At 45.0% G+C, this 12,103-nt stretch overlaps 1 protein-coding gene across 1 annotated transcript in view; it reads right to left on the bottom strand.

Moving 5' to 3' along the window:
• Window positions 1-739: 739 nt before the first annotated feature.
• PTGFRN (prostaglandin F2 receptor inhibitor) overlaps window positions 740-12,103 on the bottom strand; it is a 124,503-nt gene continuing 113,139 nt past the window's right edge. The window contains exons 7-9 of the mRNA XM_006874805.1: window positions 9,781-9,888; window positions 3,017-3,322; window positions 740-1,284 (exon numbers count right to left, since the gene is read on the bottom strand). Coding sequence (XP_006874867.1) covers window positions 1,118-1,284; window positions 3,017-3,322; window positions 9,781-9,888 — 581 coding nt within the window. The 3' untranslated portion in view covers window positions 740-1,117. The remainder of the gene's footprint in view (window positions 1,285-3,016; window positions 3,323-9,780; window positions 9,889-12,103) is intronic.

The raw sequence follows: 12,103 nt of genomic DNA, 5'->3' as shown, positions 1-12,103 counted from the left end.
TGTCCTAAAAAGACTTGAAGGACTGAAAAGGTGAGAGGAAATGCATGGTTTGTCTATGCAATTTCTGATTCCTTGAAGTCAGTCTAGCGAGCAACAACTTGCCTTCATGTTAAGGAGCCCAAGCAGCACAAGAAGGGTGTGAGGTGCCAGTGGGGGTTCCTGGAAGTTCCTGGGGCAGAAGAGCTGGATGGAGGTGACTTCTTGGCCCCAACATGCCCCAACACCACTGTCCCCTAGCACAAGCTGTGAAAATCTAACTTCCAGGATCCCTCTTGCTAGCTTCCTGGAGTCCCCTGAGACACAAAAGTCTTGGAACTATGGGAATGCGTATCTGTTCCTTTCCTTGTCCCCAACCCCTCCCTCCTTCTTGCTGACCTTCTCAGTGCCCTGGACAGAAGTGACTGTGCATTTTTCTTCGTATTCATTCTTAAGGCTAAGGTGGCGAGATAAGGTGCTCGGTGGAGAGCCAGATTCTAGATCCTAGGGCCGCCATTTCAGCACTCTCGCAGGATACAAATACAAAAGAACTGGGAAGGGGGCAAAGGAGTTAAAATAAATGCATTTGGGCTCAATAAGAAGTTACATACTGCACGTTTAGATTTCAAATATAGTCTAGACCCCTGAAAATAGGGGTGGGGCAGGGTACTACAAGCCACAAATTAGCTTCCAACACAGGTCTGGGTTGACTCAGCCCAGGTAGAGGGTCGCTTCTAGCAGCTCTCTGAGCATACGGCTTCCCCCCATTCTCACTCCAGACAAATAATTCCGAATGCCGTCACCCCCTTCCTCACCGCAACCCCTCACAACACAAAGATATACACACGCAGAAGTCAGAGGACCTATAAACCAGTAGGAGAAAAAAATGAGACGAAGGTTAACCATTAAAAAGCCGCAGCTGGGAAAACACACACTCGATTGTTCTCTAAGAAAGTGCTGTGGGAAGAAGAGCTGTGTGCTGGTAAACATGTCCGCGCTCCGTACTTGACATGCAGAAAAGAGAGAGCGCCAAGTCCCACCTGAGATTAGAGAGGACTGGTTATGAGTGTAACACACTTCACACTTTAAAACAATCACTGTCCTCTTCTCACCCAAATTGCTTCTAGAAACGTCCCTTGGTCTAGTCCATCTCCATCGACATGAGCCGGCGGCGTTCACGCCTCGTCTCCTGGACTTCCTTCTTACAACACCAGTGGGAGCTGCAGTAGCCAATGAGACAGGACAGGAGGCCGATGACAGTGGACAGACCGACGCCGATCAGTAGGGGGTACTTGAAGGCGTTCAACACTGGGAAGGTGGGATGAAAGGAGAAGCCGGGTCAGGGCAGAGGTCACAGGCTCCCTTCCCCACCCACTGGATGGGATCTGCCCAAGGGACTGGTCTCATTCACCCTTTATTCTGTGTCTAGTGCGGACGGCGCTTGAGACGGGAGCAGCTCATCTATAGCTGCTGAAGAAAATGAGCAAGTGTTTCCCCACCCAGTTCTTGGGGTGGGAGGGGAACTCAGAAAAGAAAAGAAAAAAACAATCTCATTTGATGCTTTTGAATGTCAACTTGCTTTTTAGGGTTTTGGCAGGAGATGGATTTTTAAAAGTCAGGATAAGGGCACCGCATATTCAGAGGCAGATGCATCCTTACAAAGACTGTGCACAAGTCAATTATAGGCATCCATATAGCTGAAGTGTACTAAAGGAGCTATTTTAAGTAACAACACAGTAAATTAAAGGAGCCAGGTGGTGCAGTGATTAAAGCACTCGGCTGCTAACAGAAAGATCTACAGTATGAACCCAGAAATTGCTCTGGGGTAAAAACATAAGGCATTCTGCTTCCATAAAGATTTACAGGCAGCCTTGGAAACCTTAGGGGGCAGCTCTACTCTGTCCTATGGAGTCACTGTGAGTCAGAACTGCATCGAGGACAGTAGATTTGACTGGGACGGTAAATTATGTAGCAATATAAAGAATCACTCCCTTACTTGTTTTAGTGAAATCTGGGTTTCCGTATGGAGTGACTTCATGTAGGAATTTCTAAGATGCAGAGATGGTGTCCACGATTATGTTTCAAGCAGTCACCACGCACATGCAGGTCCCACAAGGCCAAAGTCCCACCATCTTTCCTCCACAGCTGCCTATGTCTCTTGGATGGAGGTAGGGCATTGTGTGAGGGGTTTTACTTGTAATACAGTTTAATTTTCACAACAGCCCCATGAGGGATTTCTAGCCCTGTTTTATAGGAGAGGAAACTAAGACTCAGAAAAGCTTTGCAAGCTGCAGAAGAGGTGGAGTTTTAATTCAGGTCTTCCCCACATGGATGTCTCGTGAGGGAAAGAAACTCAAAAGACTTCTACGAATCCTTGGAGGCATCTGGAGTTTATTCTCTCGAGGGAACGATTTTCGTTAACATCCACTTTCTAAAGCTTTTTGTGCAGAAGAGCTACGTTTCATTATTTAAGGAAGCATTGTCCCCATTCTGGAATGCTCAGGGACCTAAGGGGTGGGAAGCGGACCTCAGACCTTCTACTTAGGTTGACTTTAGTTATTTTGGGAGTTTACCCTTTCATCTCGGGATTCTATGAGGTGTCCATTACGGGAGAACCTCTCTTTTGCAAGAAGCACACACAGTAGGAAGATAAGAGTACTTAAGTGCACATTCTACATCCTCACCCGAAGACCTGAACCCTTCTCTCTCAACTCTGTTCTCCTTCTACCTGGCCAAATCCACACCAACCCTAGGATGGAATAAAGTCTGTTTGCATGGAATTTACAGAAGAGGCAAGGCATCAATAGTCTTTCCAATCATTTCCCAGTGGTGCCAACAGAAGACAATGCCCAAACTGTGAGAACAGCCAGAGCTGTTTGTGGTCTTTCTGGGTGCAGCCCAGGGCTGGTTTAGAGAGAAATTAGGATGTGTTGAGGCATATTCCTCATACTGTGGAAACCTGGATTCTATTAGTTGCACTATAGCAGAGAGAGAAGACATTTTGCCAACACTGACAGAAATATTGGCGTGTCATTCTTACCATCCATCTTCACAGTTATAAAGATGGGCTTGGAATGGATCTCTGCCTCCTTCTGCCAGGAACCTGTTGGTGACTTCACCCATGGAGTCACGGAACAATAGTAGTTGCCAAAGTCCTGGTCCTCGGAGCCATGCACTTGCAGCAAGAATTCCAGCACACCCACGCGCTCCAGGCTGAGTTCGCTCTTCCAATCCCTCTGGGCTGTGTTCACAATCCCCTTCCGATCCAGGGAAGACAGGAAGACAGGAGCCTTGTCCAGGCCGAAGGAGTGCACCGCAAACCAGGACACATCGAAGGCCATGTCATCTGATGACCAAACACAAAATCCTCAGGTCAGTATACTGGGCAGGCACAATAATGGCTACCATATTTATGAGGGGGCTGCAACAAAGTTCATGGAAATATCCCATCATCTTTTAATTCCATTTTCACACAAACTTTCTGAAGATGTCTATGTGTCTGGGAAGAAGTACAACCAGATTGCTTCTTGGAAGTGAGGATGGTGAGACTTCATCTCTTGTACTTAATACACATTATCAGGAGAGACTAGTCCCTGGAGAAGATCATGCTTGGTAAAGTAGAAAGTCAGGAAAAAGGAGGAAGACCCCTAACAAGACAGACTGATACAATGGCTGCAACAAAATGCTTATATGTGACAACTGTGAGGCTGGTTCACGACCAGGTAGCATTTGATGCTGCTGTGCACGGGGCTGCTATGAGTCAGAACTGATTCCATGGCACCTATCCACAACATGGGCTGCCACTGTTCATCTGCCTTACCAAGTACCATTCTGACTCATGGCGACCCCACTGTGTATTAAAGCAGAACTCTGTTGTATAGGGTTTTCAAGATCTGATTTTTCAGAAATAGCCCAGCAGACATTTATTCTGAGGTGCCTTTGAATGGATTCGAACTCAACCAACCTATGGGTTAGTAGTCAAGCACTTAACTATTTGCACCACCTCTACCAGGACTCCTCCGATGATAAAGGTAGTGAGTATTATTATCCCCACTCTATGAGAGCACTGGAATCCTGGTGTGGCGCTGTGGGTTAATGCACTGGACTGCAATGTCGGTTTGAATCACAAGGTCGGCAGTTCAAGCTAACCAGCTGCTCTTTGGGTTGGAACCCTATGCAGGGCCACTATGGGTTGGAACCAAAACAACAGCACTTAACAACAATGACAGCACTGGTGACTCTATAGGATAAGCACTGAAATGCTATCCACAAAGATGGTGGATAGAGTTCACCAGCTGCTCCTCAGGAAAAAACGGAGGCTTTCTGCTGCTGTAAAGATTTTCAGCCTTGGTCACTATGAGTTGGAAACGACTCGATGGCATTTCACAACAATTGTTGTATGCTGCCGAATCAGTTCTGACTCATAGCAACCCTGCACAGGGTTTCCAAGGCACAGCTGGTGAGTTTGAACCACCAACGTTGTGGTTCAAGCTGACTTTGCGGTCCAGAACATTAACCCACAGCACCACATCAGGACTTCCACAATGGCGAGATTAAATACCTTGCTCAAGGTCACACAGCTTGACTGTAGCTTAACCCAGGAGCCTAGCTCCACAGTCTCCCTCCAAACCACTTCATTCCCACCAACCATTCTCAAGAATCAGAGGAAGAAGTGTTAGAGCCAAAAAATATCTCCTGCAGATAAAGCAAAATGTAAAGCTTATCAGTAGTGACTTCACATATTCTCTCTCTCAAACAAAGCAAGGTCATTTGACATTTCAGGCAGAAAAACTTAAGGCTAGAAGGGCACGGAAGTCCCAAAGAACAAAATGTGCATAAAATGGATTACACAAATTTACAGTGGTAAATAGTTTAGATTTTAATGTTCACTATGGGTTTTTTTTTCCCCCTCTGCAGAAGTGCTTAAGTTCAAAACAAGAGGAAAAAAATGTCAAGCTGAGAAAATTGAACACTGTTTAACAGTCCCAGAGAGTACTGCTGTTGAATCGTAAAGTACTCTGCAATATTAAGGTTCTAAAAGCCTCAAATAAATTAATATGGGCATAAGAAAAGGATGCCTTTGGCATGAGTGGTGGTTCTCTTAGAATGTGGAAACAAAGCCCCTGAACATTCTCTGTATTGGTACCAGCTGATATCAGATACGTCAGCTCTGAGGTATATCCAGCAGTCAAAAAAGCCGGACAAGGCCAAAAGCTTCGATGTATCCACAATTCACTTGGCAAGGCTTTTTACATACATACTAAATTGCCCAGTTTTTATGAAACAAAAACTAACATTTATTCATGTAGTAAAAGTACACTAAGAACTCCAAACAGCACATTGTAAAGCAAACAGATTATTTTCAGATGCTAATGCTTATTTAAAAAGAATGTGAGCAAAATGAAAAGCAAGTTTCTTTCTAGCAAAATCACCCAAATGATTCCTTGTCCACCCACTGTAAAAAAAAAAAAAAATACAAAAAACAAAACCATTAAGGACTACAGGTAAATTTCACTACCACCTACAAGATGACAGCTTTCTACTCTGATGCCCACACAATGTTTTGGTTTGTGCCTTGAGCATTGTTTTCTTCTCTTGCTGAGAAAACAAACTTGAGGGTAGAGGGGGTGGGAGATGGTCCCAGATTGCTATCATGCAGCCAATGAAAGCTAACTGTGTGCTCCATTACTTGTACCTGGACACTAGCCCCTGATCCCCACACTGTGACCTACAGTGCGGGAAAACCAGTTGCCATCGAGTCTGTTCTAACTCATGCATCCCCGTTATGTATCTGAGTAAAACTTTGTTCCACAGGGTTTTCAACAGTTGATTTTTCTGATGTAGAATGCCAGGCATTTCTTCTGAGGCACCTCTAGGAACAGTGCCCAGGTTTAGTAGAAATGCACCAAAGAAGGCCTTTGAGTATGTAGTCATAAGTTGTTTATTTCTTTATAACAGGCTGGGGCTGACTCATAACTCGCTGGGTAGACTCAAATTTTCATATACCCCATTGTTTTAAAAATAGTCCAAATAAGCAGATATTTTAAAGCCTGCCTGCTTCACATGCCCCAGGGAACTGCACCCAATATCTGTGCTGCTCTTTGGAATTCTCTGACCCAGAGACGCCTGCCTTGCTGCAGAGGGACACTACTTTGATGCATGTAAGCTCCCCTTCTTCCATTCCTTTTCTGGGGGGTTCCTGTGTCCTCTTCTCCCAGTGGCTCCCTGCACTGTTTGTGTCTGGAGTGTCTCATACACTGGCTGGGAGGAGGGGATTGCCCCCCACATGCAAACTTCAAGGCATGTTTCAACAGTCTGTTGTGTGGCACTGCTATCTCATGATCCTATCTTTCTCTGACAGTCCGTAACTCCCTCCAGCTCATCATACTAGGTTCCTGGTGCTGGGGTAGCACTCCACACCTCCCCCTATTAGGCAGCTGAGTCACTTACATTCACTGTGACTTAAGTCTCTTCATCTGTAAAATGAAAATAACAATGGTAACCAGGATGAAACGAATCACATTTACAAAATGCTTACAACAGAGGTTGGGATGTAGTAAGTGTTCAATAAATGCTGGCTGCCATGAACATCACTATACAGGCCTTCTACCAGACAACGACTGTTAACAGGAAGGGCATCACCTCTTACACTAGTTAGAATGTGCTGCCCCACCCAAACCGCTGGGACTCCGAGCACCATGCTGCAATGCTGTCTTCTTCTACACCCTTCCCTAGAGGCTTGCCCTTAGCTACAGAAGCCATCTCCTGGAGGGTATGAAACACCCTCTGTCTAGTCACTCAGCTTGCAGGCAATGACTGACTAACATAGCGGTATGAGAGCTCAGGGTACCATTCATGCTCCAGAGCTCCCTATGGGGAGCTGGGCTTGTTTTGAACTCATATCTCTGCTTGGCTGCTTCTCCTGGTTCCTTCATTCCCTGTGAGTTTTCTCCTGAGAGCAGTCCCTCAATTAATCACGTGCACGCTTGTCTCCAGCTCTGCTTTTAGAGAACTTGACCTCAGACACCTCCTCAAAAGGGCCATGATCTGCTTCACCCCACCACACCCCGGCATAGACACATTTTGGCATGCAGCCTACTTATGCAACATGTCCTTTCAGAAAGAGAATTCCCTCACAGCCCAGAGGATGCATGAGGAAAAATGAATTCACAATTTGTGTTTAATTATTCAGATTCTTCTACCCACACAGTCCAAGAGGGCAAAGTTCTGGAAAATTGTGATCTGCAAGATAACAGCTACATATCACTTTTGCTATTACTCTAAAGGAAAAGCCTTTCCTATGAAGGGCACAACTGGTGACCGACTAATTTACTGAGAATGAACACGGGAAGGATTTATTTATATATATATCTCATAAATGAGCTTTAAGGATAAAAATGCTATTATGATAGTCCAACTTTTGAAAGCGGTTTCCATACTTTTTCCTTGGTAGTCTCCTCTATTTCACCTTCATGTTGACTTCTGAAACCTCAGTCCTCCACACCTCAGGTATAGTAGAAGCAGCTCACTCAAGACTTGGGGTCCTCATTGCTTACACCCCCATGAATGGAGCTGGCCAACTAAATGCGTCAGATGTTTTTCTTCTTTTCCTTTACTTGTATTTCCCCACAAACTCATCTCCTTTTTCTTATCCTTAAAGCTTATCCTCTTTCTTCCTAGTCTAGTCTTAGTCTAAGGAGCCCTGATTGTTGTGAAGTGCCGTGGAGTTAGTTCGGATTCACAGCGACCTTGTATAGGATTTCTGAGGAGCAGCTGATGAGCTTGAACTGTTGACCTTGCGGTTCAAATCAACCTTGCACTCCAGTGCATTAACCTGTAGTGCCAGCCCTGGTACTGTCGTGGATTAGGAGTGGAACTGCTAACCGCATGGATCAGAGCTCGAATCTACCAGTCACTCCACAGGAGAAAGATGAGGCTTTCCGTTTCTGTAAAGATTTATACCCTCAGAAAACCTACATTGGTTCGCTATGAATCGGAACCAAGTTGGTGGCATACCACCACCACCACCACCACCACCAATGTTAGTGCCACCGAAACCTCTCCATCTTGTATAACCCTGCTGGTATTTGAAATATTAGTGGCATACCTTCCAGTATTGCAGTAACATGCAAGTCACCAGAGTGGGACTAACTGAAAGACTAGGAAGAAAGGACTGGTAATCTCCTTCTGAAAATTAGCCAATGAAAACCCTGTGGATCACAACAGAACACTTGTCAGATATAATGCTGGGTCAAAATACACAGTAGGTACTGCAATGGAGCAAATATGGTTGTGAAGATGGAAGAGAACCAGATAACATTCACATCACTGTATAAATAGGTCCTCATGAGTCAGAGCTAGTTCAACAGCAGCTAACAACAACAGAAGCTCCCCGATGTTCTGCTTTCTAAGAAAGCCCAGTCTGCTACCAATCAGCTGGTTCAGAGGCTGGCAAACTGCAGCCCACAGGTCAGATCAAGTTGACTGCCTGTTTTCCAAATCAAGTTTGATTGGAATATAGCCACAACCATTCATTTATATGTTACTTACACACAACTGTTGTCTCCTTATAATGGCTGAACTACGTTGCCACCACAAAAAACTTCCGGTTCACAATGCCAAACATATTTATTATTTTTACAGAAAAAGGGTTGCTGATCCCTGAACTAGCTGCCACCCAAACTGCTTCCCCTTATTGTGACCTTCAATTGGAGGTCCTACGGGAGCCGAACGGTCCTGGCCTCTGGTCCCCAGACACCAGATATGCCTCACAGTGCTCACCTGGTTTCACTGCAGGTCATCCTTTAAAACCTGGCTCTCCATTCAGAATGAAACCTGGCTTCAAGTTTCCATCCTAGGGCCACAGTTCCAGCAGTGTCTGCACAAAACTTTGTTAACCCTACACATTTGGGCCATTGTTAAGGTACAAATCCAGGAGAAGTCTTGGCTACGCTTACAATGGGATGGGGTAGTTAGAAGAGACTCCAAAGTCAGAGTATGCAGAGGAGAGAAGGGCAGTTCCTAGAGAGTGAGGTGGGTTCTCCACGGGGTCTTCAGGAAAGGGCAGAGGAAGGTCCACACATGTTTACTAGAGCTATACTAAGTGAGCTTACTGTCCTTTCAGGCCTTGAGGGTCTAAGAACAAGAGAGAGGCAGACATCAACTGGTCACTGAAGAAGGCCAAGCAGGAAAGGTGTCTAACTGCTACTCTATGCAACTGTTACATGTCCTGTTGGCCATGTTTGTACTTTCTGCAGGAAAAAAAAAACACTTTGTAAAGAACTCTTAACTACAACTGCATCCTCTGGTCACTTGCTCCTCTTTTACTCTGTATTTCTTCATAGTATTTATCACTATCAGATAAAAGAAAGCAATTTCTTGCTTTTCTGTTTCCCTAACTAGTTTGCAAACTCCATGAGGGCAGACTTTACCCACTTTATTCAGTCTTGTCTTCCCCACATCTAGAATGGTTATCTGTGCAGAGAAGGAGCTCAACAAACAAATGAAAGTCACAAGTGAAGAAGTTGGACTCTGCCACTAGGTTTCACACCAGCTTCAAACAGCCCCAGAGGGGTCCATGATCACCTTGACAACTCAGACTCAAATGTTTGGACATGTTTCCAATTCGTCTAAGAGATAAGTGCATTCATTCAAGTGTTTCTGAACCCTCCATTGAGTACGAATCACGGGGTGAGGCAGTTTGAGGATAAACAGACAATCCAGTCTCTGTCTTCTCCATTTGTGCAACACCGTGAGGCTGGCAAAAAGCAATGTGTGGCAAAGAAAACCAGTGGAGAGAAATACCTGGATCGAGTGCTGCTCCTTCAATGGTGATGATACAGACCAGTTTGATCAGATCTCCCCGGATGACTGATGGTGTGGTTGAATGCACAGAGGCATTGAATACAGGACCTGGAAGAAAATCATGCTGGCCTCATTATTCTCTTTCCCAGTTCTGCCCAATAGTCCATTCTAGAAACTCTCCTAGGCATCTAAATGGGGCTCCCTTTCTTTAGAATGGGTCTAGAAACTCATAAAATGCAAGGGGTTCTAAGGTTTGTTTTTCTTCAACTGGGAGGGATTTATGCTTTAGGTACTCTATGTTAAGACTATAACCAAAGTTGTTGTTGTTGACCCTGTACAGGGTTTCCGAGGAGCGGTTTGTGAGTCTGAACTGCTAACTCTTCATTAAGAGTTATTTTTGCTTCTGGATTGTTCTTTGCAGCTTCTCTTAGGACAGCCACAGTCTCATTTGAAGTTCCCCTCCTGTCACTTCCCAGTATGGTGTGGACTGATTCTGATTTAGGGTGGGTCACTTCTAGGTTTAGGTGACTTAGAGGTTCAGAAGGATTGGGACTGACTAGGGTCCCTATGTTAGTGGCTGACGTCTAGTAAGGACACAGACATGCCAACAGCTGTTGATATGATATCAAGTATGGTGGGAATGCTGAAGGCACAACTCCAGTCTGCTAAGGGAGACAGATGCATCATAGATTTCCCTTGAAAAAAACTGCCTAAAGTGTTTGTCTTGTACAACTGAGAATACCCCCACACCTGAATACCTAGTTGACTTTTACATAAGATCACTTCCTTTATCCCCAAAGGCTAGGAGATCCTGCTGAGTTCTCAGTACTCTCCACTCAGTAAGGGCGAGGTGATCTCCTAAAGAGTTGTGCGGTAATGAATATACAGGTGAACAACAAAAGGTGAAGAATTAAGACTGAATGCATAGAGAGAATTTAGTGCTAGAATTTAATAGGACTTACCACAGAGTCGGTTGACTCATAATGACCCTGTATAGGGTTCCTGAGGAGCGGCTGGTGAGCCTGAACCACAAACTTTGCGGTTCAAACTGACCTTACAGTCCAGTGCATTAACCTGTAGCACCATACCAGGGCTCCATTTGACTACAGACATAAATATTACTGTGCTATTTGATTATTGGGCACAAAGAAGTGACTTATTAAAAGAAGCACCCCTTGAACCTTGAGGACATTATATTGAGTGAAATTAGTCAGTCACAAAAGGAGAAAGACTACACAGGAAAACTACTGTAAAAGACTAAGAAAAAGAACCCATACTAAAAGGGAGGGGCGGAAGATTCTTCGCTGGTTACCAGGATGAGCGGGGTGGGATGAGGGGAGGGAGGGGAAGGTGGAGCACAGGGTGGTAAACAGACACAGGATAGTTTGGGTGCTGGGAAGGGGGGACAATACACAAGAAGGGGGAGGGAATGGAAGAACAAGGTGGATGGGAGAACAATTAGGCAGGTTTGCATGGGCTAAGTGGGACAGAGGTAAATAATGATGTATAAACAACCTTGGAACAACAGGGCCCTGGGATACAGTGATAGAGGCATGGTGGGAATGGGCAAAATGGGGGAAATAATGTTAAGACACTTGGCTGTCTTTTGAATCTTGGTTTCCCTTGCATATCATTATAAAATACACACTTGAGGGGGAGAGAAAGGAATAACCAGAAATATTACCATAGGAAGCTTGTAAGTCCGTCTTCTGCCTACAACTGGTTGGAATACCTAAAATGGGGCTACAATGTGCTCAGTGAAGAAGGCTTCCTGCGGAGCCTCTACATTACATATGACCATAGGTGGAATCCTGAACCCCATTCAGAATCTTCTGAGATGGGAAATTTCCACTTGAAAGGACAAGCAGATCAGCCTGGAGCAGCTAAAAGAATAGAGGATACTTCTTGAAAGAAAGACTGACAAGAAAAATACAAAACAATAACTGCAGTCTGACTGATTACTACAAGAACAAGCAAGATGCTTGCCCAGGAGACATCAAGGCAAGCGGTCGAGTCACCTTAGGGCAAACCCCATTCCAAGACTAAGACTCAATGGGAATGCATGAGCAGACATGCGCTCTGACTGGTGACCACGTTGGTCACTAATAAGGGGAAGTGAGAGAAAAACAGCAGTGAAGCTGTGAGCTAAGTCCAATCACGTTCAATAGACTCCTGTGAAATAGGGAGGAGACCTGGTTGGCTAGAAATATGGCAAGATCTGGGGACTCCTAGGCCCCGAGTCAGTGACATAGCCACAGAGGACTAGAGTGGAGAGTGAAGCATCCAGCTGATAAGAAGAGAGGGCATATGCACAAGAACACCC

The sequence above is a fragment of the Chrysochloris asiatica genome, unplaced genomic scaffold, assembly GCF_000296735.1.
Source record: "Chrysochloris asiatica unplaced genomic scaffold, ChrAsi1.0 scaffold00302, whole genome shotgun sequence".
NCBI classification, from domain to species: domain Eukaryota; kingdom Metazoa; phylum Chordata; class Mammalia; order Afrosoricida; family Chrysochloridae; genus Chrysochloris; species Chrysochloris asiatica.
This window is presented reverse-complemented; position numbering and strand designations above follow the sequence as displayed.